At 44.6% G+C, this 27765-nt stretch overlaps 1 protein-coding gene across 1 annotated transcript; it reads left to right on the top strand.

Moving 5' to 3' along the window:
- Nucleotides 1-6239: 6239 nt before the first annotated feature.
- On the top strand, nt 6240-23469 carry LOC144612228 (zinc-binding protein A33-like). Its single transcript, XM_078431787.1, has 7 exons — nt 6240-6305; nt 8290-8574; nt 8664-8759; nt 13375-13608; nt 14798-14820; nt 14918-15036; nt 22539-23469. The coding sequence occupies exons 1-7, from the start codon at nt 6240-6242 to the stop codon at nt 23069-23071; spliced, it is 1356 nt and encodes a 451-aa protein (XP_078287913.1). The 3' UTR covers nt 23072-23469.
- Nucleotides 23470-27765: the final 4296 nt, after the last annotated feature.

The following is a 27765-nucleotide window of genomic DNA, read 5'->3' as shown; positions in this document are numbered from 1 at the left end:
GTAACCAATTACTATTAATCAAAAAACATATATATTTTTATTAATCATTACTAATAAGAAGTATAAGTAATATTTGATTTATGTAAACTTTACTTTGAATACTTAATTAATACACCTTAGACAGAAAAATCGATTTATTATAGACTAATTAGTTTCGGACCTGCCCCGTTTATCTCTCTTTTAAAAAAAAAAAAAAAAAACAATAACTTTGTTAAAAAACGGAGCTAGTATTCTTTTTTTTTTACATCTCACGGAAGTCCTTAGATTTTTTGCCACCTTTGGGTGGCTAACACTAACTGCACTAATTGTAGTTGTAGTTTTTGTTGTTTCTTCTTCTTTCCTGCACTCTTTTAACCTTTTATATATTGATTTTTTTTTTCGATTTAACTTTTATTATTATGTCATTTTTCAGAAATTATATACTTTTGGGAGATATTTCCGGGAAATACTCTACGTTGTACAAAAGATCATCCACCCTTCATTCAAGAAAAATGTTGTAGTCCGGGTGCCAGGCCATTTGCTTTATTATAGACTATTTATCGGTTAAGATGCAAGATTCTATTAGGAAAACAGGAGGTAAAGGTATTACATTTTGTAGTTGGAATGTCAAGGGTGTTAATGAACCAATTAAAAGAGGTAAAGTACTTTCACATTTAAAATCTATTGATGCAGACATAATGTTCCTTCAGGAAACTCATCTAAAAAATGTAGCACATAATAGACTGAAAGGCAAATGGATTGATAAAGTATTTCACTCATCGTTTCCCTTTAAATCAAGAGGTGTTGCTATTTTAATTCGTAAGGGTATACCATTTATACATACTTCCTCTATAGACGACACTGAAGGTAGATATGTTATATTAGTGGGAGAACTATATTCTACAAAATTGATATTGGTGAATGTCTATGCACCAAATTTTGATAATCCGTTATTTTTTTTAAAAATATTTAATACCATTCCAGAATTTGGACAATATAACTTGATAATTGGAGGAGATTTAAATTGTACATTAGATCCTTATTTGGATAGATCTTCAACTCAAAGGAAAACAAAATCCAATTCGTGTGAATTATTAAACTCTTATATAAATAGTGCAAATATAAAAGATGTTTGGAGGATTGATAATCCTTCAGGCCGAGAGTATTCATTTTATTCACCTGTGCATAAAACTTATTCAAGAATTGACTATTTCTTGGTGGACTCCAAACTTATTCCTTATACGTATAATTCAAAATATCATAATATTATTATATCCGATCATGCCCCTTTAACATTTAGGGTAAAACTCCAAGGAGTAACGGGGAAACAGACTAATTGGAGATTTAATCCGCAAATCTTAAATGAAAAAGCATGTTATGACTATCTTAAATCGCAATTTGAGACTTTTTTTTAACGCAAATGATCTTCCTGAAACACCTGCGTCCCTGCTTTGGGAAACATTTAAAGCGTTTGTGAGAGGATGTATTATTGCTTTTCAAGCGTCTCAAAATAAGAAGAAGCGAGCTGAACAACATGACCTAGAAAGTCAGATAAAACAGTTAGACATAACAAATGCCATCGCTCCCTCTTGAAATACATAATAAAATTGCAGCTCTCAAATATAAGTTAAATTATATCGTCTCAGCTCATATTCTAAGGCTTTTTCAATATACTAAACAAAAACATTTTGAATTTGGAGATAAACCACAGAAATTGCTAGCACGTCAACTCCATAAATTAGAAGATGATTCTACAATTCATAAAATTAGATCAGAAAATGGAGATTTGCTTAAACTACCTAAGGATATTAATCAGAGATTTTTGCAATTTTATCAGTCATTATATTCATCAAAAATAACAGATACTTCTGCGCAGATGCAAAACTTTTTGCAGGAATGTAACCTTCCTGGTTTGAATGTGAGTGATAGAAATTTACTGGGCGCAGAAATAACTATGAAAGACGTTGAAGAGACCATTAAATCCATGAAAAATGGGAAGACTCCTGGCCCTGATGGCTTAAATAATGAATTTTATAAAAAATTCAGTGATTTGATCTCTCCACGTTTGCAAACTGTATATAGTCACGCCTTTAAACAACAGAGATTACCACAAACTCTGACTGAATCAACAATAATCCTCATTCCTAAAAAAGATAAGGATTCTGAAGACCCTGGTTCGTATAGGGCGATAGCTCTTTTAAATACTGATCAGAAGATATTAGCGAAAATCTTAGCTCAGAGATTAAGTCTAGTTATAGATAAATTGATACACCCCGATCAATCAGGCTTTATAGCCAAACGATATTCATTTTTCAACTTGAGACGCTTGTTTAATATAATTTATTCAAATAGACTATTAAATGAAGATTTAGCAATCATCTCGCTAGATGCTGAAAAAGCATTTGATCAAGTAGAATGGCCCTATCTTTTCTCAGTGATGGAAAAATTTCAACTAGGTGAAAATTTTTGTTCATGGGTGAAACTTTTATATACATCCCCAACAGCTAGAATATTAACTAATCAAATGCTGTCATCTAAATTTCATTTAGCTAGGGGTTGTAGACAAGGATGTCCACTATCACCGCTTCTATTTGCCCTTATTATAGAACCACTTGCTGAGAGTATTAGATCAAATTCAGATATTCATGGCTATAACACTAAACATACAACCAATAAAATTTCTTTATATGCGGATGATGTATTAATATATATTACAAAGCCAGAAATTAGCATTCCGAATTTATTAAATCTCATAACTCAATTTGGTTCATTTTCAGGTTATAGAATTAACTGGTATAAAAGTGAAATTATGCCAATAATGGAGCATAATCCGGCCATACTTCAACAATTTCCTTTTAAAATTGCCTATGAAAAGTTTAAATATCTTGGAATTTACGTGACTAGCAAATATACTTCTTTATTTAAATTAAATTTTCCTCCTTTACTCACTAAATTACACAGAAATATCCAATTTTGGAAAACACTCCCTATATCATTAGTTGGTCGTAGTAATGCTATAAAGATGATCTTTCTTCCACAGCTACTATACTTATTTCAAGCAATTCCGATCTATCTTCCAAAAAAGTTTTTTTAAAAAATTGATTCAATTGTTACTAATTTTATTTGGGACTACAAGACTCATAGAATAAATAAAAGACATCTATGTAAGTCTAAAATTAATGGAGGAATTGCTTTACCTAACTTTTTATTTTATTATTGGGCGGTTAATATTAAAAATATAACCTGCTGGTTGGATGATTCTGATCAACAACCGGATTGGTTAAAGATGGAGAAAGAGGATTGTTTACCATTCGATATTGGTGCGATCCTCTTAGCTCCCATAAATTTAAATAAAAAAACATATGGAGGTAATCCCATTATACACAGTGTTATCCGTACCTGGAAACAATTAAAGCTTACTTTAAAATTGAGTAAATTATCTGCTTTCCTTCCTATTGCGAATAATCCTTCTTTTAAACCGTCTGTCTTAGATAGAGGCTTTGCTCAATGGAAAAGTTATGGAATTAAAAGGGTGGGAGATCTTTATCATCAGGGAACTTTTCTTTCTTTTCAGGATTTACAGCAGAAGTACGGATTACATGTTAATAATTATTTTAGATATTTACAACTTAGAGATTACGTAAAATCACACATGCAAGAATATAAGTTTAGAGGTCCAGAAACACTTGATGTATGCCTGAATCGACATTATAATTCAAATAAATTAATATCCTTTATTTACAATACTCTCCTTGACACTGACATTCCGTCATCAGAATCTTATAGACGAGCATGGGAGGACGAATTGAATCAATTTATAATGCAAGATATATGGGATGAAAGTTTACAACATATACATCAATGTTCATTGAATACTAGACATTCCTTAATACAATTTAAAATAATACATGGATTACATTATTCGAAGACGAAATTAAATAGGATTTATCCTAGTATCTCTCCTATTTGTGATAAATGTCAATTTCAAGAAGCTAATTTAACTCATATTTTCGTAACTTGTATAAAAATGCAAAACTTCTGGTTGGAGATTTTTAAAATAGTTTCTAAAGTTATTAATAAAAAATTAGATATGGACCCAAAATTAATTATATTAGGATTATCAGAACATACTACAAATTTTACAGTAAGTCAGGTACATTTTCTTGATTACAGTCTAATAACTGCGAAAAAATTAATACTTAAATTTTGGAAAAAACCAATAACCCCCACAATTAAAATGTGGACTACGGAAATGACAGAGACCCTGCATTTGGAAAAAAATAAGGTTTGCCTTAATCGACAAACCTGAGTTATTTTTAAAAATATGGTCTCCATTTATTGAATTTTTAGAAAAGTAAATGGGTTTGGCACAGGACTAAAATAAAAAATTTAAATTAAAAGTTGAAACTTGAGTTAGGGGTTGGATGTACAACTGTGGTTATTGTCTCCCGGATCTACTCCCTTTAATTTTTATTGTTAGACCCTTTTTTTTAACCCTCTTATTCTCTCTCCCCAAGTTTATAGTTTTTTATTTTTATTTTTACTTTCTCTCTTCAAAAATTTAAAAATTGAAGCTATGTAAGAACTTTGTAACAAATGTGTTTTTTCTTATTTCTATTTGTACATATGCTTTTCAAAAATAAAAAATATTATTAAAAGCAGTTTATTTGTTACTGCTGCACCCGCAGCAAATGTCAGGCACAGGTTGTCGTGTTTCACGGGGAGGGAAAGCTCTTGCATTTGACTTCATCAGACGGTTATCAAATGTCAGTCCAGTTTAATTGTTCATTGTAAATGTAATTTTATCAAGCGGAGGGTGGAGAGAGAGGGGGGGGGGGAGAGAGAGAGAGAGAGAGAGAGAGAGAGAGAGAGGAGAGAGAGAGAGAGAGAGAGAGAGAGAGAGAGAGAGAGAGAGAGAGAGAGAGAGAGAGAGAGAGAGAGAGAGAGGAGGGGGGAGAGAGGGAGAGAGAGAGAGGGGGAGAGGGTGAGAGAGGGATAGGAGAGAGAGTGGGGGAGAAAGAGAGAGGGAGAGAGGGTCTAGTTTAATTGTTCATTGTAAATGTCATTTTATCAAGCGGAGGGTGGAGAGAGAGAGAGAGAGAGAGAGAGAGAGAGAGAGAGCGAGAGAGAGAGAGAGAGAGAGAGACACACACACACACACAGACAGACACAGACACACACACACACAGACACACACACCCAATAATAATACTATAGTAATAATAATTAATATTGCCCCAAATACTCAGCAGGTCAGGCAGCAACAGGAAGGTGAAACAGACCTTACATTCCAAATCAAATACTGATGACGAATGGTGTTCAACCTGAGTCATTAGTTCCGTTTCTTTCTCTACAAACGCTAACCAACCTTCTGAGTATTTCTTGCATCTTACTGTACGTCTTCATTTTGGATTTTCAGCATCTGGGTTTTTATTTTAGTTTTTCCAGTTCAAACTACCACGCAACAGAGAAAACAAGACACAGATCAGTGCAGCACAAGAACAGACCCTTCAACACCTAATGACCAGCTGATGGAAAGACCGTTCAGAAGCCCGATAACAGAGTGGAGGAGGCTGCACCTGAGACTGGCAGTGCGCCCTTCCAAGGTTCTGTACCTTCTGCCCAACAAGAGCAGGGAGAAAAGGGAATGGCCGGGGTGGGACGTATTTGATTATGTTGCCTGCTTCTCCGAGACAGAAATAAGTGCAGATGGAGTCTGGTCAGGGCTTCATCCACAATTCTCTCAAATTTCTCGCGCTCTTTTCCCAAACCAAGCTGTGACGTAAACAGACAGTGCGCATTTTATGGTGAATCTTGGAGGTTTGCCAGAGTAATAGAATGAAAGAGTGAGACAGCAGCCAACATGTCCCAGCTACACTAGTCCCAGCTTTTGGTCCATATCCCTCCAAACCTGGCCCATCCATGTGCCTGTCTAACTGCTCCTTAAATGATGGGATAGTCCCTGCCTCAACCACATCCTCTGGCAGTTTGTTCCACAAATCCACCACTCATTGTGCCAAAAAGTTACCGCTCAGGTTCTTATTAAATCTTTTCCCCTTCACCTTAAACCTAAGTCGTCTGGTCCTCGAATCACCTACTCTGGGCAAGAGGCTCTGTTCACCCAATCTATTCCTCTCATGACCTTATAAAGCTCTATAAGGTTACCCTTTATCCTCCTGCACTCCAAGGAATAGAGTCCCAACCTACTCAATCTCTGCCTATAGCTCAGACTGTCTTGTCCTGACCACATGTTTGGCGACATGCCGAATTGCCTCAGAACACTGATGAAGTACAGGTGTTGGTGCGGCGTCTTGGCTGTGTCTGCAGTGTGGTTGGTCCGCCATAGATCGTTGATGATATTTACGCCAAGGAGCCTGATGCCCTTCGCCATTTCCACTTCAGGGTGTTTGATGCTGACATGGGCTTGTCCTCCACTGCGCGTGTTAGTGGAATGCCTGCCCCAATCAGGCTTCAATTGCTTCAGACGCTCATGGGAAGTCAACAAACCTGAGCGTTGTGCAATTCTAAACATCCCCATCTGTGATGAACGGCGGTTTATCGACAATGCAACGTCCTGTTATTGCAATAATGAGTGCGCATAATCAGAGGGAAAGAGGTTTTCCGAGGATGTTGCCAGGACTCAAGGGCCCGAGCTATCAGGAGAGGTTGAGCAGGCTGGAACTCTCTACCTTGGTGCGCAGCAGGATGACCTTAGAGAGGACTAAAAAACCACGAGAGGAACAGGTTGGGAAGATGTAGTCTCTTGCCAAGAGTAGAGGAATCGAGAACCAGAGGACATAAGTTTAAGGTGAGGGTGGAAAGATTTAATAGGAACCTGAGGGGTAACACAATATGGGTGGTGGGTATATGGAACGAGCTGCTGCAGGAGGTATAAGAAAATAACTGCAGATGCTGGTACAAATCGATTTATTCAGTCAGAGAGTGGTGAAGGTGTGGAATTCTCTGCCTCAGAAGGTAGTGGCGGCCAGTTCGTTGGATGCTTTCAAGAGAGAGCTGGATAGAGCTCTTAAGGATAGCGGAGTGAGGGGATATGGGGAGAAGGCAGGAACGGGGTACTGATTGAGAATGATCAGCCATGATCGCATTGAATGGCGGTGCTGACTCGAAGGGCTGAATGGCCTACTCCTGCACCTATTGTCTATTCACAAAATGCTGGAGTAACTCAGCAGGTCAGGCAGCATCTCGGGATAGAAGAAGGGTCTCGACCCGAAACGTCACCCATTCCTTCTCTCCCGAGATGCTGCCTGACCTGCTGAGTTACTCCAGCATTTTGTGAATAAATCGAAATGCTGCAGGAGGTAGTTGGGCAGAGACTATCACAACGTTTACGAAGTAGTTGGACAGATACATGGATAGGGCAGGTTTGGAGGGATATGGGCCAAACGCGGGCACTGCAGGTCGGTCCAAGAACCTAATGGTTGTGGGGGAGGAGCTGGGAATGGGAGCTATAATGAACCTGTCGGTTTAGTTGATGGCCACAAAGAACTAGATCAGTCCCTTCAGCCCAGATCAGACTATGCAATGCCACCACTCCAGCAGCACGTTCCAGGCACCCACCACCCTGTGTGATAAAACACGACCCTTGAAATTTACCCCCACTGTGCAAAAATCTATGTGGTCTCGTCAGAGCCGAGAGGGAAGGGGGGCGGCGCGGGGGCGCCTGCTGCCTCGTGCGGCGGGACCTGGTTCGCCGCTGCGGGGAAATATAGACAGTTCCATAAACATCCCGCAACTTTGTCGGCCCCAGAAACGTGGCGACTCTCTCTGTACTGCCTGGGGGAGGTCTGTATTTTACCGGATTGCAAGCAAAAGCAAAGCATTTCACTGTCCCATGGTTCATGTGACAATAGAGTATAATTGGCTCATTGAGTTGAATTCAAGTTTGCACATGAGACTGTTAAATGAAATAACAGTGTTTGCTGTGGATATAATATCATTGTGCAGCCTAATATAATGAACAATTCACGATGGGAAACACTGATGTATTTAGTTTAAGGGAATGAAATTTACAGGCAGCTTGTATCAAATAGCATCCACTTACTGGTCAGGGCTGTGATTGACGGGGCTGAGCTCCGCCTCCCCTCAGCCGTGCCCCGATACTGCAAGGATTCAGCAGCTGCGCCAAAGGGAACGCGTTTTGAACCAGGAAGTGGCGGAGTTACAATGGCTGCGAAAGACCAGGTCGAGAGTTTAGCGGAGGAGTTAGTTTGTCCCATCTGCCTGGAATTCTTCACCGATCCGGTTATACTGGAGTGCGGGCACAACTTCTGCCGCTCCTGTATCACACAGAGTTGGGACAGGGAGGAGAGAAACTCCTGCCCGGAATGTAGAGAGGAGTTTACAGACCGCACCCTCAGGGTGAATCGGGCCTTGGCGAGACTGGCTGAGAAAGCTCGAAAACTGAGCCTGAATCGGACTGAGAAGGAAAGTAAACTTCACTGCGAAGAACATCAGGAAGAACTGAAGCTGTTTTGTGAAACTGATAAGAAGCTGATCTGCGTGGTTTGTCGTGATTCGCGGGAACACAAGTCTCACAGCTTCATGCCGGTTAAAGAAGCTGTTGAAAACCACAAGGTAAAAGCAAACCGATTTTAAACGCATCATTTTATTTCCATCTTTATTGTTCAACAATTTAATTTTCTGATTCCCAAACACAATTCCAGGATCAGGTGAAATCTTCCATCCAGTCTCTCACAAAATATAAATCAGAGATCCAGCAAATGGAGCAGCAACAGAAAGAGAAGATTTCTGGAGTTCTGGTGAGGCTTTTAAGTTTCGATTTCCTGATCTTGTGCAGGTTTCATCCCTGTGACGTGTGTAATAACAGGGCAGCGCAGTGACACAAGTAGTGCTGCTGTCTCCTAGTTCTGGTGAGCGGGTTCGATCCTGACCTCGGGCGCTGCCCGTGTGGTTCACGCCTTCTACATGTGACTGCGGCGGATTCCTTCCACGTCCCCAACAAAGATACTAGAGGAGCAAAATGAACCACTCCGTCGAAATTACGTCCACTGAAGTGTAGTACGTAACATCATTTTAGTAAGCAAAACCCACCTCTCGCTGTGTAATCAGTGTTGTGGGGGAACAGTATGTGTGATGATCCCATCAAAGTGCAGAAAATATCTCATCTTTCAACCCACATTTTATTGTTATTTTTATTTTAAAATGTTTTCCCCCTGCTAAATTTCTCTGGTTTTATTTTCTTACTGTTTCTGCCCATGTCCCTCCCATCCTTCCTCCCCAGTCCCCTCCTTTGTGCAGTTTCCCTTGTATTGCTCAAACACACACTCAGCACAAATTTAACTTATATATATATATATATATGTATAGATATGAATGTATGTTTGTTTGTGTGTGAGAGGCAAGATGGAGAGAAATAGATCTCAAAGTTCCTTGTCGTGGATCAGAAGCAACTTTGATTTAAAGCAACACTCTATTTCTCTTTTCATCTTATTTTTCAAATGATGTACATAAACCATAAAGGATTCAACCTTTATGGTATATATATATACATAGATATATGTCTATTTACTTTCTAGTGATTTCCTCTAATTATTTGTTTAGCAACCTTTTTACTTTCAATCTCTTTTTCTCTGTACACAATATATACAAATATATATACAAATATAAAATCAGTCATTCACACACTTCTCAGCGCATGGTTCTCTCTGTCATGATCACTGTTCTCTCACATACATTTCATTAGGGCCTTCCCGTACACATTCGCAATCAGTGACATCAAACTTATTTCCAGAAATCCTAATATTGTTTTTAAAATATTTTATTTAAGTTTTAACAGAACGCATACGTTATACATTATACATTTCATAGTAAACAATAGTAAACAATAGTCACTAACCTATAACTTCGCTTATACACGTATTGTTCTGTATTTTCTCCCCACCCCCCCGCCCCCCCACCCCTCAATTGAAAAGAAAGAAAAAGAAAAAGCAGAAGAAAGAAAGAAACAAAGAAACAAAGAAACCTGGAGTCCCGAGGGGGTCACTTCCGAGTAATTTCTTTTTAAATTCTTGCTAGGTAACAAGGGAATCCTGAATTTAAGTACTTCCTATTCTTAATCCTAACTTTGCCATGAATGGGTTCCACATCTTCAAAAAGAAGTCGTATCCATTTCTCAGATTATACGTTGCTTTTTCTAATGGGATACAACTCCGCATTTCTGCATGCCATCTTTCGAATCTTATTTCATTTTGTTCTTTCCATGTAACCGCAACACATTTTTTGGCTACTGCTAATGATATTTTGAGAAATCTTTCCTGATGTTTATCGAGACTTAGCTTTGGTGTTATTCCTTTTGTATCTCCTAGCAAAAACAACCTTGGATCCATTGGTATAATCTTATTCATCAATTGCTCTAAAAACGTTTTTAGGTCTTGCCAAAAAGGAGTTACCTTCTGACATGCCCAAGTAGAGTGTATAAAAGTGGCCACGTCTTGGTTGCATCTAAAACACCTTTCAGTTGAATTTAGTTTAAATTTATTTAATTTTTCCGGGGTTAAATATAGTTGCTGCAAAAAATTATACTGCACTAAGTTATACCTCACATTAATAGTATTTTTCATAATATCTAGACACAGTCTTTCCCAACTTGGTTCATCCTAATATTGTGAATAAAATAACTATGAACACATATTAAGATATTTATAATAATAATAATAAATATTTATTTTTTATCGCGCTTTTCCAAATGCTCAAAGACGCTTTACAAAAACAGTCAAGGCATAAAAACAAACAAACGAACTGTCCTGACGGAGAAGCGGTGAACAAATAGCGCCAGCGTCCTCTCACGTCAGGGTCTGGCAGTAGACAATAAAGAACACAAGACACACAATTACAATTTTAACACAAACAGCCATCACAGTGATTGCTCCAGGCACACCCTCGCGGTGATGGAAGGCAAAGAAAAGTCTTATCTCCATTTTTTCATTCTACATTAGTGTAATAAAATGTAATGCATACATACCTACACTTATACAGAAGTGCTAGCTTTAGACATGAATAATGTACATTACCACCATAGTTTAGTTTCGAATTTAACATATAATTGAGGGGGTCGGTGCAATATAGTGCTAACCCTCAGTTTTGTGAAAAATGAGTTACAGGCATTGACACGATACTTACTCACAATCCTACAACCTGTCACAAATTCATATTTAAATTTAACCGATAAGTTGGTCAAATAACATAGGCACCTTCTAGGTTTTGTTGTGATTAATGGACTTTTAAAATGTGAATATCTCATAACGATACATTTGTGGGTTAGCAGTATATTGCACCCCCTTCAATTTTTACATCATTCAAAAATGAATTTCATAAAACAAGGATAACACCTTTTATTTCTGTCATTCATGGTAAGGTTTTACATCATTTTGTGTGCAAGATATACAGGGTTGCACTGTTTTGCATATCAGCTAACCAATGAAATGATCATGTCCTGATTTATACCAGCACTTCACCTTCCCTCCTTTGTCTAAAGAAGGGTCCCAACATGAAACATCACCCATCTTTTTTCTCCAGAGATGCTGCCTGACCCGGTGACTTACTCCACCAGGGCCGTTTTTACAGCATTATGGGCCCCCGGGCAAAGCAGTGTACTGGGGCCCCTACCGTTACTCTCCCCCACCCCCCTTTCCCTACCAGCCCCCCCTGTCGTGCCGGCGAAAAGCACTTAGCGATGGACTTAGGGTGCTACATTGTTGCGAAAAGCACTTACAGATCGCTGTGAGAAGCATTTAGTGACCGAAAATGTTGCGAAAAAACACTTATTGAACCTACATTTTTAAAGTAGTATTTATTTATTGCAAGTCACTTAACATACACAGATCAGCATGGGGCCCCTATGCTCATGGGCCCCCCGGGCAAGTGCCCATCAGGCCCATGCGTTAAGACGGCCCTTACTCCACCACTGTGTCTATTTGAATTGGATTCGTGCTCTGTACCACATCAGGCAGCATTGGTCATTTTAGTGGCTGTCAAGGATTTTTAACTAATCAATTCACCAATTCAAATTTTCTTGGCTCTAATTATAAAGTTAAATGTCTTTTCGATTATATTGTGGATACAGTCGAGTTCTATTGTTGGCAAATGCCAAATCACTGCTTCCATGACTTTCTAAAATAAAGCAAAAAGAGATACAGCTCGTGGAGGTGAAAATAAAATTAACAGAGAAAGCAAAGAAGAACAGTTCATTAAATATGATCAATTGGCCTGATACAGATAGAGTGGATCTCTAGTGCAAATATTCAATCAGTAACATCCATATTTTAAAGATCATGAAGCAGCAACTCGTCAAGAAATAGTCATAGGTGTCAACCATCAACTTATCCAAGAAGAAGAACAAAAATAATTGTTTGCAAACATTTTATATACGAACAAATCGCAGAGAGTTGTGAACACAGCCCAGTCTGGCACACAGAATCTGTTTACTAAAATGGCGCTGAAATTTACCCATGACCAACTACGGTTTTACGTGTCGGGTGGTCTATCTTGCTCCTCTAGTATCTTTGGTGCCCAATACATGCTGGTTCAAAGGTCAATCGGTGACTGTAAATTATTCCCGCTGAGGTGGGTGGTGGGAGGATGAATGAGAATTAATGGGTACGTGAAAAGGAATAGGCAGCAGGGAATTAAAGTCATAAGGAATAGGAGTAGAATGAGGCCATTTCGCCCATCGCATCTATGCCGCCATTCAATCATGGCTGACCTATCTCTCCCTCCTTACCCCATTCTCCTGCCTTCTCACCATAATCTCTGAAACCTGTACTAATCAAGAATCTATCTTTGCCATAAAAATATCCATAGCCTTCTGTGGCAAAAAAAATCCACAGATTCACCACCCTCTGACCAAAGAAATTTCTCTTCATCTTCCTAAATTAGCGTCCTTTAATTCTGAGGCTATGACTTTGAGCCCTGGATTCTCCCACTAGTGGAAACATCCTCTCCACAACCACTCTATCCAAGCCTTTCACTATTCTGTATTTTTTAATTAGGTCCCCCTCATTCTATGAAACCCCAGCGAGTACTGGCCCAGTGCTAACAAACGCTCATCATAGGTTAACCCACTCATTCCTGGGATCATTCTTGTAAACCTCCTCTGGACCCTCTCCAGAGCCAGCACATCTTTCCACAGATATGGTGCCCAAAATTGCTCACAATATTACAAATGCGGCCTTACCAGCGCCTTATGGAGCCTCAACATCACATCCCTGCTTTTGTATACAAGCCCTCTTGAATAAATGCTGGCACAGAGTTTGCTTTCCTTACTATTGATCTATGGCTTTATTCCTACCACCAAAATGCATGACTCCACACTTTGAGATATTGAGGAAATATTGATCTTCACCTTTCATTTCACAGGAACAGTCACACAACCTTCAGTCTAAGATCAAATCCCAGTTTGCTGAACTGCACCAGATTCTCACTGAGAAAGAGCAGCGAGGACTGGCAGATATCCGGGAGGAAGAGAAGACGATTCTAAATGCAATGGAGAAAAATCTTCGAGAAATTGAAGAGAATTTAAGTTCCATTCAGGAGGAACTCTTTAAGTTGCAGCAGCAGATGGATCAAAAGGACAATGTGGTGTTTCTGAAGGTGAGGGGTGACACTACAGTCTGGCGAAGTGAAAGGGCACAGTCACAAAATGGTGGTGACAATTCAGAAATAAATGCTGCCTTTACCAGTAATTCAGAACTGGGTAAATGTTTCATCTGTTCCAGTTGTAGTTGTTCCCAAACTAATTGGCCTCCCGCATAATCTATGGGATCTCAGGACTGCCTGGCCGTAATGTAGAGAGGTGTTTGTATTCTGTGGAGTTCAGAACTACGATGGGTGATCGTAATCTGATCCCAAGGGCCACGAATGGACAGAGGGCAGTAAATCTCTGGGACTCTCCAACCCAGAGACTTTGAGAGGATTAACCTGTTAGACGTATTTATACCAGAGGAAGATACATTTTTGAAAATTCCGGGAACTGAAATGAAAGGGAATGGGACAAAGTGGAGGAGTTTAGTCCTGGGCGAGATCAGCCATAACCACATGGTGGGGATTAACATTAAAGTCTAGAACGTGGCGCACACAGCAGATTGATCATCTGCATCCAGTTCCCATCAGCAGTGGGCGGTCACCTTGGGGGATTTGCTCGGTTTGTTTTACCCACCTTTGTTCACCATAGAATGACTTCCCATTCTACATCATAGACAGGCCATTTGGCCCATCCTATCCAGTCAAGATTTCTGTTCCACTCAACATCCCTCCCATCTACTCACCACACCCGGTAACAATACCCCGAATTCCAGGAGTGCTCACGTGTTTATCCCGCTCGCCCTTAAATTTGTCTCTGCTGTTGGCTTCAGTCCCTCCAATGCAAGTGAGGTCCATGTTCTCATGACTGCATTCCTTTCAGTATTTGTTGAAAACCACGTTACATTTCAGCTTTGATATTTGCTCTCCCATCGATTAGAGATATTATTTCATTCTCACCCACTTAAATCCTCTCTCATCATTCCTGACATCTTCTCCTGATAAAATCCCAAGACCTTCCCAATCTTTGCATTGAGTTCCATCCTCTCAGTTATGGCGTAATTCTCATGAACATTCCTTGTGCTTTTCCCCATCGTTCTACGTCTCCACGGCAATATCCGCTTTCTATTTGCATGACAGCGGCGATAGGAGGTGGGAAATGGGAATTATCAGAGGGTTGTAAAAATGTGGAGAAATTCCCGCTGTCGGGATGAGGACGGTCCATCTCAGTCAATTGAGATTTGTGTTTTATTTCTTTCAGGAGGAAGCTGGTCGCAAGCGAAGGTGGGACATGCTCTTGACGGAAACATTGTAAGGTTTTGTTGAACAGCCCAATATATTTCCAACGATCAGTTTATAACCAGCTGTTAAATATTTGCAGAGTTGGTGTTGAAGCCAAACCAAAGTTGGTGGTAGATGGTCACTTGCTGATTGAAAAGTTTGAAACTCCATTTTTGTACAACACGGTATTGGCAGAAGCATCTGATGCCATCAAGCAAGGTAAAGCTTATACCTTTTCCATTGTTCTTGTTTCTGACATCTTTATGTAATGTGTAGATGCAAGCATTAATGGTATTTTGGACTGAAGGGATATTGAAGATTTGATCTACCACCAAACACAGCTGCAGAAAAGCATCACAGAGTCAGAGAGTTGTGTCACACAGAAACAGGCCCTTTGACTCGACACGACCATGCCAACCAAGTTGCCCAACCGAGCTTGTCCCACTTGCCTGAGTCTGACACATATTCTTCCAAGTCTTTCTGATCCACGTATCCACCCAACTGTCTGTAAATGGTCGTCATTGTACCTCCCTCCACCATTTCCTCTGTCAGTTCGTTCCATACTTACACAACGCATTGACTGAAAAAACTGCTCCTTTTTACTGTTTTCACTCTCACCTTGAACTGATGCACTCGAGGTTTAGACTCTCCTACCTTGGGTAAAATACTATGGCTATTCACCTCATCTGTGCAACTTATATAGATCTTATACACAACTGTTAAAGCACCCTGATGGGCTCCAAAGACAAATGTCCCTGCCTGTCCAACGTCTCCCTTCAGACCTGATGAAATTGTCGTAAACCCTTTTGCACCCTCTCCAATTTACACACAACCTCATTGTGTCAAACGCTGTATTTAATATCCTGACCTATGAAAGCATGAGCGACAAACACATTCTTCACCTCCCTGCCTGTCACCGTTGCATCTTCCATGGCACTATGTACCTGCACCCCGACATCTCTCCGTTCTATAAAGCTCCCCGTTTACTGTGTATGTCCTGCCCTGGTTTGTCTCAGCAAAGTGCATCGCCTCACCTTCACATGAATAAATCCCACCTGCCGTTCCTGAGCCCATTGGCCCAGTTCACAGGGATCCCATTTACTCTCAGGCAACATTCTTCACTCTCCACAATGTCACCAATTTTACTTCCATCTGCAAACTGACTAACCTTGCAACCTACATACACACACAATATTGTATATGAATAAGGAACAACAGTGGGCTCTTTTTCCAGTCTGAAAAACAACCCTCTACCATCATCCTCTGTCTGCGGCCTTCAGGCAATGTTGTGTTCCATCGGCTAGTTCACCCCGGATTCAATAGACAATAGACAATAGGTGCAGGAGTAGGCCATTCAGCCCTTCGAGCCAGCCCCCGCCATTCAATGCGATCATGGCTGATCACTCTCAATCAGTACCCCGTTCCTGCCTTCTCCCCATACCCCCTCACTCCGCTATCCTTAAGAGCTCTATCCAGCTCTCTCTTGAAAGCATCCAACGAACTGGCCTCCACTGCCTTCTGAGGCAGAGAATTCCACACCTTCACCACCCTCTGACTGAAAAAGTTCTTCCTCATCTCCGTTCTAAATGGCCTACCCCTTATTCTTAAACTGTGGCCCCTTGTTCTGGACTCCCCCAACATTGGGAACATGTTATCTGCCTCTAATGTGTCCAATCCCCTAATTATCTTATATGTTTCAATATATACAATTCCAGTGTATACAAGCCCAATCGCTCCAGCCTTTCAACATACGACAGTCCCGCCATTCCGGGAATTAATCTAGTGAACCTACGCTGCACGCCCTCCATGGCAAGAATATCCTTCCTCAAATTTGGAGACCAAAACTGCACACAGTACTCCAGGTGCGGTCTCACCAGGGCCCGGTAGCCCGGTACAACTGTAGAAGGACCTCTTTGCTCCTATACTCAACTCCTCTTGTTACGAAGGCCAACATTCCATTGGCTTTCTTCACTGCCTGCTGTACCTGCATGCTTCCTTTCATTGACTGATGCACTAGGACACCCAGATCTCGTTGTACTCCCCCTCATCCTAACTTGACACAATTCAGATAATAATCTGCCTTTCTATTCTTACTTCCAAAGTGAATAACCTCGCACTTATCTACATTAAACTGCATCTCCCATGTATCCGCCCACTCACACAACCTGTCCAAGTCACCCTGCAGCCTTATTGCATCTTCCTCACAATTCACACTACCCCCCAACTTAGTATCATCTGCAAATTTGCTAATGGTACTTTTAATCCCTTCGTCTAAGTCATTAATGTATATCGTAAATAGCTGGGGTCCCAGCACCGAACCTTGCGGTACCCCACTGGTCACTGCCTGCCATTCCGAAAGGGACCCATTTATCCCCACTCTTTGTTTTCTGTCTGTCAACCAATTTTCTATCCATGTCAGTACCCTACCCCCAATACCATGTGCCCTAATTTTGCCCACTAATCTCCTATGTGGGACCTTGTCGAAGGCTTTCTGAAAGTCGAGGTACACCACATCCACTGACTCTCCCTTGTCAATTTTCCTAGTTACATCCTCAAAAAATTCCAGTAGATTTGTCAAGCATGATTTCCCCTTCGTAAATCCATGCTGACTCGGAATGATCCCGTTACTGCTATCCAAATGCTCAGCAATTTCGTCTTTTATAATTGACTCCAGCATCTTCCCCACCACTGATGTCAGACTAACTGCTCTATAATTACCCGTTTTCTCTCTCCCTCCTTTCTTAAAAAGTGGGATAACATTTGCTATCCTCCAATCCACAGGAACTGATCCTGAATCTATAGAACATTGAAAAATGATCTCCAATGCTTCCACTATTTCTAGAGCCACCTCCTTAAGTACTCTGGGATGCAGACCATCAGGCCCTGGGGATTTATCAGCCTTCAGTCCCATCAGTCTACCCAAAACCATTTCCTGCCTAATGTGGATTTCCTTCAGTTCCTCCATCACCCTAGGTTCTCCGGCCCCTAGAACATTTGGGAGATTGTGTGTATCTTCCTCAGTGAAGACAGATCCAAAGTAACGGTTTAACTCGTCTGCCATTTCTTTGTTGCCCATAATAAATTCCCCTGCTTCTGTCTTCAAGGGACCCACATTTGCCTTGACTATTTTTTTCATCTTCACGTACCTAAAAAAACTTTTGCTATCCTCCTTTATATTATTGGCTAGTTTACCCTCGTACCTCATCTTTTCTCCCCGTATTGCCTTTTTAGTTAACTTTTGTTGCTCTTTAAAAGAGTCCCAATCCTCTGTCTTCCCACTCTTCTTTGCTATGTTATACTTCCTCTCCTTAATTTTTATGCTGTCCCTGACTTCCCTCGTCAGCCACAGGTGTCTCTTACTCCCCTTAGAGTCTTTCCACCTCTTTGGAATAAATTGATCCTGCAACCTCTGCATTATTCCCAGGAATACCTGCCATTGCTGTTCTACCGTCTTCCCTGCTAGGGCCTCCTTCCAATCAATTTTGGCCAGCTCCTGCCTCATGCCTCTGTAATCCCCTTTGCTCTACTGTAATACCGACACTTCCGAATTTCCCTTCTGCCTTTCCATTTGCAGAGTAAAACTTATCATGTTGTAATCACTGCCTCCTAATGGCTCTTTTACCTCTAGTCCCCTTATCAGATCAGGATCATTACACAACACTAAATCCAGAATTGCCTTCTCCCTGGTAGGCTCCAGTACAAGCTGTTCTAAGAATCCATCCCGAAGGCACTCTACAAACTCTCTTTCCTGGGGTCCATTTCCAACCTGATTTTCCCAGTCTACCTGCATGTTGAAATCTCCCATAACCACCGTAGCATTACATTTTTGACATGCCAATTTTATCTCCTGATTCAACTTGCACCCTATGTCGAGGCTACTGTTTGGGGGCCTATAGATAACTCCCATTAGGGTCTTTTTACCCTTACAATTTCTCATTTCTATCCATACTGATTCAACATCTCCTGATTCTATGTCACCCCTTGCAAGGGAATGAATATCATTCCTTACCATCAGAGCAACCCCACCCCCTCTGCCCACCTGTCTGTCTTTTCTATACGTTGTGTACCCCTGAATATTCAGTTCCCAGCCCTGGTCCTCTTGTAGCCATGTCTCAGTGATCCCTACAACATCATACTTGCCCATGACTAACTGAGCTTCAAGCTCATCCACTTTATTTTTTATACTACGCGCATTTAAGTACAACACTTTAACTTCTGTATTTACCTCCCCTCTCACATCGTTCACAATTGGCCCTGCCCTTAATTTCTTTTCCCCTCTAGAACTTCTGTTCCCATTTTTCCGAGAGTCTTTTGCAATACCTCCTGTATTCCCTTTTACCTCATCTTCATGTTCACAATTTGTTAACCCCTCCCCCCCACTACTTAGTTTAAAGCCACAGATCCAACCTTCCATGCGGTGTGTAAAAGTTGCATCTCTCGGAGGGCAGTGAATATCTGGCATGTTGTGCCCAGGGTGGTGGTAAAAAGCTGAGATGTTGGATACGTGCAATTTGGCTACAAATAAATATTTGATAGATCGAAAATATAAGATGATGGGGAACTCACACAGAAGAGGAATTGGTGCCAGCTTAGATCAGCCATGATCACATTGAATGGAGGGGCAAGCCTGAGGAGTGGATCCTAATCCTGCTCCTGTTTTCTTGTGTTCCTTTCCTCCTGTGTACCGATATATTGACAGACTTGACACAGAGGGAATGCAGCAAAGATTAACAATACTTGTACCTAGGACAATGTGTTTGCTGTGTGGGGTGAGATTGAGTAGGCTAGGCCTGTGTCCTCGAGTGTTTGGGTGTATTAGAGGGGATCTCAGTGAAACACAGAGTTATTACAGGGCTCAGTGGGCTGGATGCAGGGAGGATGGTTCCCCTGTCAGAGGGGTCTGGAGAGCGGGCACTCTCTCAGAATGTGGGCTGCACCGTGTAGCACAGAGATAAGGAGACATTACTGCACGCAGAGACTGGGGAACGACCCTGCACCGGTGGCTGTGGAGACTCAGTCATTCAGTGCTCTTGGAGCTGAGAGCAATGGTTGTACATTACAGAGTCTGGCCCTTCGGCCCATCGTGTCCATGACCGTCTTTTCCCCAGCTATACGAATCGATTTGCCCACATTCCATCGGCATTCTTCTGCACCTCACCTATTTAAGTACCTCCAATATATTGATGATATCTCACTCCACCACCTCCTCTGTAGCATGTTCCAGATATCACCCACTCTCAGTGTAAATCTATGTACTAAACCTCTTGTTTGTTCATGAACTACAGCGAAAATGGTACACGATAGCATCACGATTTTAAGCCCACCTTACTCACCGTCATCCCTTTGGTGCCAATGGAAGAAGTTTCATTGAAATCGTTGTTATATTTTTTAAGTTATTCCACATTTTAAAGTTTAAATCTATCTCCTAGGGAGGTAGGGTAGAGGGAGGGAGAGAGGGGGGGAGTGTGAGGGAGGGAGGGGGGAGGAGAAGGTGCTGCACCAATGCAGAAGAGGTTTGGCCCAGCGGGTCCACTTGGTCTAGTAAAACCTAAATCTCAGATATACTTTAAAATTCTTTGCTCTCAATATAAACCTGCACTCTCGTGATTTGATATCCCTGCATGCAAATAAGGTTTAGATAATTACCCTGCATCCTGCTGCAGACTTTGACAACCTTCCCCACGATCCACAATTTTTGCTTCCTCCCCAAACTTACTAATCACACCTCCCACATTCACATCCAAGCTATGATCATATAACATAAACAGCAAAGGTTGCAGCGCCGATCTCTGCTGTGTTTGCCTCACTGTAGCAGCTGGAACAGTCCGTTGCTGGGGTGGTAGGGGTCCCTCATAATCTTGGTTGCTCTCGATCTGCACCTCCTGATGTATAGGTCCTGCAGGGGAGCGAGTGTAGTTCCCATGGTGCGTTCTGCCGAACGCACTACTCTCTGCAGGGCCATCCTGTCCTGGGCCGAGCTGTTCCCAAACCAGACTGTAATGTTACCGGACAGGATGCTCTCTACAGCCCCAGAGTAGAAGCACTGAAGGATCCTCAGAGACACTCTGAATTTCCTCAGCTGTCTAAGGTGGTAAAGGCGCTGCTTTGCCTTACCCACCAGTGCTGCAATGTGCGTTGCCCATGTCAGATCCTCTGTGATGTGGACTCCCAAGTATTTAAAACTGCTCACCCTATCCACAGTAGACCCATTTATCTCCAGTGGCGTGTACGTCCTTGGATGTTGAGCCCTTCTAAAGTCCACAATCAGCTCCTTAGTTTTAGTGACATTCAAAAGGAGGCTGTTGTCCTGACACCAGAGTGCCAGATCAGCCACCTCCTCCCGGTCGGCCTTATCATCATTGTCGGAGATTCGGCCCACCACCAGAGTGTCATCAGCAAACTTGATGATGGAGTTTGAGCTGAACCTGGCCCCACAGTCATGTGTGTACAGGGAGTACAGTAGGGGGCTAAGGACGCAACCCTGGGGGGATCCTATGTTCAGGGTGAGGGAGCTAGATGTGTGTTCCCCCATCCTGACCACTTGGGGCCTGGCAGTGAGAAAGTCCAGGACCCAGGCACACAGAGGGGTGCTAAGCCCCAGTTCCAGCAGCTTCTCAGCCAATCTGCTGGGTCCAGTAAAACCTAAATCTCAGATATACTTTAAATTCTTTGCTCTCAATATAAACCTGCACTCTCATGATTTGATATCCCTGCATGCGAATAAGGTTTAGATAATTACCCTGCATCCTGCTGCAGACTTTGACAACCTTCCCCACGATCCACAATTTTCGCTTCCTCCCCAAACTTACTAATTACACCTCCCACATTCACATCCAAGCCATGATCATATAACATAAACAGCAAAGGTTGCAGCACCGATCTCTGCTACACACCATCAGCCACAGACCTCCAAGCCGAAAAATCATCCTTCTACCGCTACCTTCTACCTCCAACCGCCAAGCCACGTGGATCCATTTCACCAGCTCGCCTTGGATCCCACCTGCCTTCGCTTTCTGCACCAGCCTTGCACGCGGAACATTATCAAGTCCCTCAGTGAAGTTCATATATTGGTTTACAATGAGATCAGTGTGTTAGTTGTACACACCCATCAAATCCACCCGTGAATCCGCTCTCTTTCATCGACCCCACAACCACAAGTCTCCACCCATTCTGTCCAACACCCGATCATTCAACCTCTGCTTCCTTCCATGGTCCAAGCCACCCCTCCCTCTCTCTCACCCTCCACTCATAGAAACAGGGGCAGTTCATCTGGCCCCTCGTGTCTGCCCCCTTTCACTGTGATCATGACGACCCCACCACGCACCTCTACCTCCTCTTTAACAACCTCAAATTACCGCTAACCTCGATATCCTCTTGTTCCGATCTGCCTCCATATGTGAGTAGCCCCCCCACCCCCCTTCGTTTCTCCTTCACCACCGTAATCTCCCAATCCTCCTCACTCTCCGCACCCGTCCTCCCCGTCCACCCTCCCCCTCCTCACGAAATTCCCCTCTCCATCCCTGGATTAAAAACTCCTGGGGAGATGTCTGTTGTCCCCCCGATGTGGTTGTGGGTGAAACCCCGGGCAGGGTTTCAGTTGTCCGCCCGCCTGTGCCTGAGGCCGAGCGGCCTCTCCCACGGTCCCGGGGCCGCGCTGCCCGAGTCTCCCCCCGACCCCCCCCCCCCCCGGGGACTCTCTGATTCTCTGCTTCTCCCCCCAGTCTCCGTCACCCTGGATGTGGAAACAGCGCATGCGCTGCTCGAGGTGTCTGAGGATCGGAAGAGGGTGAGACTGACCGGGACCGAGAGGAGTCTCCCTGACACCGGGAAGAGGTTTACAGACTTGCCGTGTGTGCTGGGATCGGAGGGGTTCACATCGGGGAGACATTACTGGGAGGTGGAGGTGGCGGGGAGTGAGGGCTGGAGTCTGGGAGTCGCCGCAGAGTCTGTGGGGAGGAAGGGATGGGTCATACTGACCCCTGAGACTGGAGTCTGGATCATCTGGTGGTGGGGTGACGCGTTTGTTGCATTCACCTCCCCTCGATCCCCTCTCCCCGCCCGTCCCATCCCCGGGAGGGTGGGAGTTTATCTCAGTTACGAGTCCGGGACAGTTTCATTTTACGACGCGGCCACCAAGTCCCATCTCCACACCTTCACTGGGAATAAATTCACGGAGAAACTTTATCCTTTCTTCGGGCCTTGGGATGAAGACCAGTGGCTGAGAATCTGCTCCGGTTCCGCTCCGGGTGTGTAAAAGGGTCGGGTCCCGGGACCGGCGTCAGGAGCGGGGCTCAGGGGCTGTGGGGCAGAAACCCGGTGGACAACAGGTCGGCGCTGAACGGCTCCCATTTAATCCCCAAACTGCAACACGACCTCCCACCTTCCATCCTCAATACTCTGACTGATGAAGGCCAATGTGCCAAAAGCCTTTTTGACCGCCTTATCTACCTGCGACTCGACCTTCAAGGAACCATGCCCCTGAACTCCTAGATCCCTCTGCTCTACGACACTCCCCAGAGGACTACCGTTCACCGTGTGGGTCCCGCCCTTGTTCCACGTCACAAAATGCAACACCTCATTACAACATCGCGGGCTCCAGTCTGCGACCCGCCGGCGCGCACATCACCCGCTGTGGATCCGCTCACGTTTGTAACTCTTCACCTTTAACTTGACCTTTAATAAAGTCTTTAAAAAATAACCCGTGTTTGAGTTCTGTCCGCGTCCCCGCGTCACGGTACAGAGATCTCTTCAAACAACAGACACGAGGATCCGTGGATACTGGGTTTACAAAAGGAAAAAGACACACAGAGTGCCGGAGTAACTCATCGGGTCGGGCAGCATCTGTGGAAAGAGGAAATGGGTGACTTTTCGGGTCGAGACCCTTCTGAAGATGGGTCTGAAGGGTTCAGTCTGAAGGTCTCGACTGAAACGTCACCCATTCCCTCTCCCCTAGATGCTGCCTGACCCGCTGAGTTACTCCAGCATTTTGTGATACCTTCGATTTCTACCAGCATCTGCAGTTATTTTCCTACACTACGAATGTGTTACACAGACAACAGGTGCAGGAGGAGGCCTTTCGGCCCTTCCAGCCTGTACGCACCGCCATTCATTGTGATCACGGCTGATCGTCCACAATCAGTAACCTGTGCCTGCCTTCTCCCCATATCCCTTGATTCCACTAGCCCCTCGAGCTCTATCTAACTCTTTCTTAAGCCCATCCGGCGAATCGGCCTCCACTGCCCTCTGTGGCAGAGAATCCCACACATTCACAACTGCAAACGTTCCTCCTCACCTGTTTTAAACGCCCTCTCCTTTATTCTTACTCTGTGTGGCCCCTGGTTCTGGACTCGCCCAACATTGGGAACATGTTTCCTGCACCTAGCTTGTCCAGTCCTTTTATAATTTTACACGTCTCTATAAGATCCCCCTCTCGTCCTTCTAAACTCCAGTGAACACAAGCCTAGCCTTTCCAAGCTTTCCTCGTACGACAGTCACGCCATCCCGGGGATTAACGTGGTGAACCTACTCTGCACTGCCTCAATAGCAAGGAGGTGTGAGAGGGGAATAGATCGGGTAGATTGGATGTTGCCAACATGCCCCATCTACACTAGTCCCACCTGCCCACACCGACCAACATGCCCCATCTACACTAGTCCCACCTGCCCACACCGACCAACATGCCCCATCTACACTGGTCCCACCTGCCCACACCGACCAACATGCCCCATTTACACTGGTCCCACCTGCCCACACCGACCAACATGCCCCATCTACACTGGTCCCACCTGCCCACACCGACCAACATGCCTCATCTACACTGGTCCCACCTGCCCACACCGACCAACATGCCCCATCTACACTAGCCCCACCTGCCCACACCGACCAACATGCCCCATCTACACTAGTCCCACCTGCCCAGACCGACCAACATGCCCCATCTACACTAGTCACACCTGCCCACACCGCCCATCATGCCCCATCTACACTGGTCCCACCTGCCCAGACCGACCAACATGCCCCATCTACACTAGTCACACCTGCCCACACCGCCCATCATGCCCCATCTACAATAGTCCCACCTTCTCACACCGACCATCATGCCCCATCTACACTATTCCCACTTGCCCGCGTTTGGCCCATATACCTCCAAACCTGTCCTACCCATGTACCTGTCCAAGTGTTGTGATAGTCCCAGCCTCAACTACCTCCTCCGGCAGCTCGTTCCATACACCCACCACCCTCTGTGTGGAAAGGTAGCCCCTCAGGTTCCTATTCAATCTTTCCCCCTTCACCTTGAACCCATGTCCTCTGGTCCTCGACTCCCGTACTCTGGGCAAGAGACTCTGTGCGTCTACCCGATCTATTCCCCTCGCGATTTTGTACACCTCTATAAGGCCCACCACCCTCTGTGTGGAAATAGTTAGAGAGTTTCAGCAACTGGGAGAAGGTGCAGTTCCCCTGAAAGTGGCGTCACAGGTAGACAAGGAGTGTTGTAGAGCAGAGAGGGATCTAGGAGCGCAGGTACACAGTTCCCAGGTAGACAGGGAGTGTTGCAGAGCAGAGAGGGATCTTACTCCAAGTGATTTGATCTCCCATTGAAGGAATGCTTCCACACGATTCATCGTGAGGAAGGTCTCGTGATCTTCAATGACGGCAATCGATCTCTCGCTGTCCACTATCTTCTCATGGGAACGTCACCAAAAATCCCAGAGATCACGAGCTTTGAGGGACAAGGCAGAGACAGAGAGAGATACAGGGAGAAAGAGAGACAGAGAGAGTGAGAGAGAGACAGAGAGAAAGAGAGAGAGTGAGAGACAGAAAGAGACATAAAAGGGGGGAGGGAGAGAGAGAGAGAGAGAGACAGAGAATGACAGAGGGACAGAGAGAGAGACAGAAAGACAGACAGAGGCAGAGAGAGAGAGAATCGTTTAGTTTACAAATTCACAAGTTATTGGAGCAGAATGAGGCCACTCGGCCCATCGTGTTGCACTCTGCCATTCACTGATGGCTGACCCATCTCTCCCTCCTAACCCCATTCTCCCCCCTTCTCCCCGTAACCCCTGACACCTGCACTGATCAGCAATCTATCCATCTCTGCCTGAAATATCTCCACTGACATGTGGCCTCCACGGCCATCAGTGGCAAAGAATCCCACAGATTCACCACCCTCTGGCTAAAGAAATTACCCCTCATCTCCTTCCCAAAGGAACGTCCTTTAATCCTGAGGCCGTGCCCTCTGGTCCGAGACTCTCCCACTAGTGGAAACATCCTCTCCACGTCCACTCTATCCAGGCCGCTCACTAGTCCGTGAAGTTTCAATGAAGTCCCCCCCTCTCTCATTCTTCTAAACTCCAGCGAGTTCAGGCCCAGTGCCGACAAACGCTTGTCGTAGAAGGTTAACCCACTCGTTCCTGGGATGGTTCTTGTAAACCTCCTCTGGACCCTCTCCAGAGCCAGCACATCCTTCCTCAGATACGGGGCCCAGAACTGCCCACAATACTCCAAATGTGGCCTGACCAGCGCCTTGTAGAGCACCAGCATCACATCCCTGTGGTTTGTACGCAAGCCCTCTTGAAATAAATGCTAGCATTGAGTTTGCTTTGAGACAGAGGGGGTTGGGAGAGTTGAGTTTATGGTCCCGTGTACCGAGGTACAGTGAAAAGCTTTGTCGCTGCGTGCTATCCAGTCAGTGGAAAGACTGCACACGATTACAATCGAGCTGTCCACAGTGTACAGATACAGGATAAAGGGGAATAACATTTAGTGCAAGGTCAAGACCGATTAAAGATAGTGCGAGGGTCTCCAATGAGGTAGACGGGAGTTCAGGACCGCCTTCTAGTTTGGGAGAGGACGGTTCAGTTGCCTGATAACAGCCGGGAAGAAACTGCCCCTGAATCTGGAGGTGGGCGTCTCCACACTTCTAGTTTAGTTGTGTTGGGGTGGGTTGAGTTGGGTTGGTTGGGTGGGATTGGGTTGGGTGGGGTTGGGGTGGGATTGGGTTGAGTTGGGTTGGGTGGGGTTAGGTTGAGTTGGGTGGGGTTGGGTTGAGTTGGGTTGGATCGGGTGGGGTCGGGTGGGGTTGGATTGGGTGGAGATGAGTTGAGTTAGATTGAGTTGTGCGTCTCCACACTTCTGTACCTCTTGCCCCGATGGGAGAGGGGAGGAGAGGGGGTGACCGGGGTGAGACTGGTCCATGATTATGGTGCTGGCTTTGCCGAGGCAGCGTGAGGTGTAGACAGGGGCGATGGAAGGGAGGTTGGTTTGTTTGTTTGTTTGTGCGTGACGGTCTGGGCTGCTGGCCTCGCCGAGGCAGCGTGAGGGGGCGATGGAAGGGAGGTTGGTTTGTTTGTGCGTGCGTGACGGTCTGGGCTGCTGGCCTTGCCGAGGCAGCGTGATGGGGCGATGGAAGGGAGGTTGGTTTGTTTGTTTGTTTGTTTGTGCGTGCGTGACGGTCTGGGCTGCTGGCCTTGCCGAGGCAGCGTGAGGGGGCAATGGAAGGGACGTTGGTTTGTTTGTTTGTTTGTTTGTGACGGTCTGGGCTGCTGGGTACAATGGGGCGTTGGACGACTGGATTGCCATCACGTACGGTCTTTCCGCTGCTGCCCAGCACGCAACAACAAAGCTTTTCACTGTGCCTCAGTTACACGGGACATTAAACTCAATGATGGGGGCAGTGGGAGGGGGGGGGGGAGGGGTGAGGGAGCCTCCCTCCCCCCCACCTCCTGTTCCCCCTCCCCAACTGCGCAGGCGCGGCCTCCCTCCTCCCCTTCTGTTCCCCCTCCCCAACTGCGCAGGCGCGGCCTCCCCCTCCCCCCGTCCCACGTGACCCGATTTTGAATCCAACCGACGCCGAGGCGCCGCGCATGCGCGCGTTGCCGTCGCTGGACCGCCGGCAGCCGGAGCACTGCACGGGCGCGGCGCCCACTTAAAGGGACCGCGTCCCAACTC

Source organism: Rhinoraja longicauda, chromosome 43 (genome assembly GCF_053455715.1).
Source record: "Rhinoraja longicauda isolate Sanriku21f chromosome 43, sRhiLon1.1, whole genome shotgun sequence".
NCBI classification, from domain to species: domain Eukaryota; kingdom Metazoa; phylum Chordata; class Chondrichthyes; order Rajiformes; family Arhynchobatidae; genus Rhinoraja; species Rhinoraja longicauda.
The sequence above is the reverse complement of the archived record's forward strand: the minus strand, read 5'-3'. Positions and strand labels throughout refer to the sequence as shown.

Coding starts and splice junctions, on each gene's coding strand:
- LOC144612228 (XM_078431787.1), top strand. CDS start 6,240: ATGCCGAATTGCCTCAGAACACTGATGAAGTACAGGTGTTGGTGCGGC. Junction 8,760..13,374: donor AGAAGATTTCTGGAGTTCTG/GTGAGGCTTTTA, acceptor TTCATTTCACAG/GAACAGTCACACAACCTTCA. Junction 14,821..14,917: donor GAAGCTGGTCGCAAGCGAAG/GTGGGACATGCT, acceptor AAATATTTGCAG/AGTTGGTGTTGAAGCCAAAC.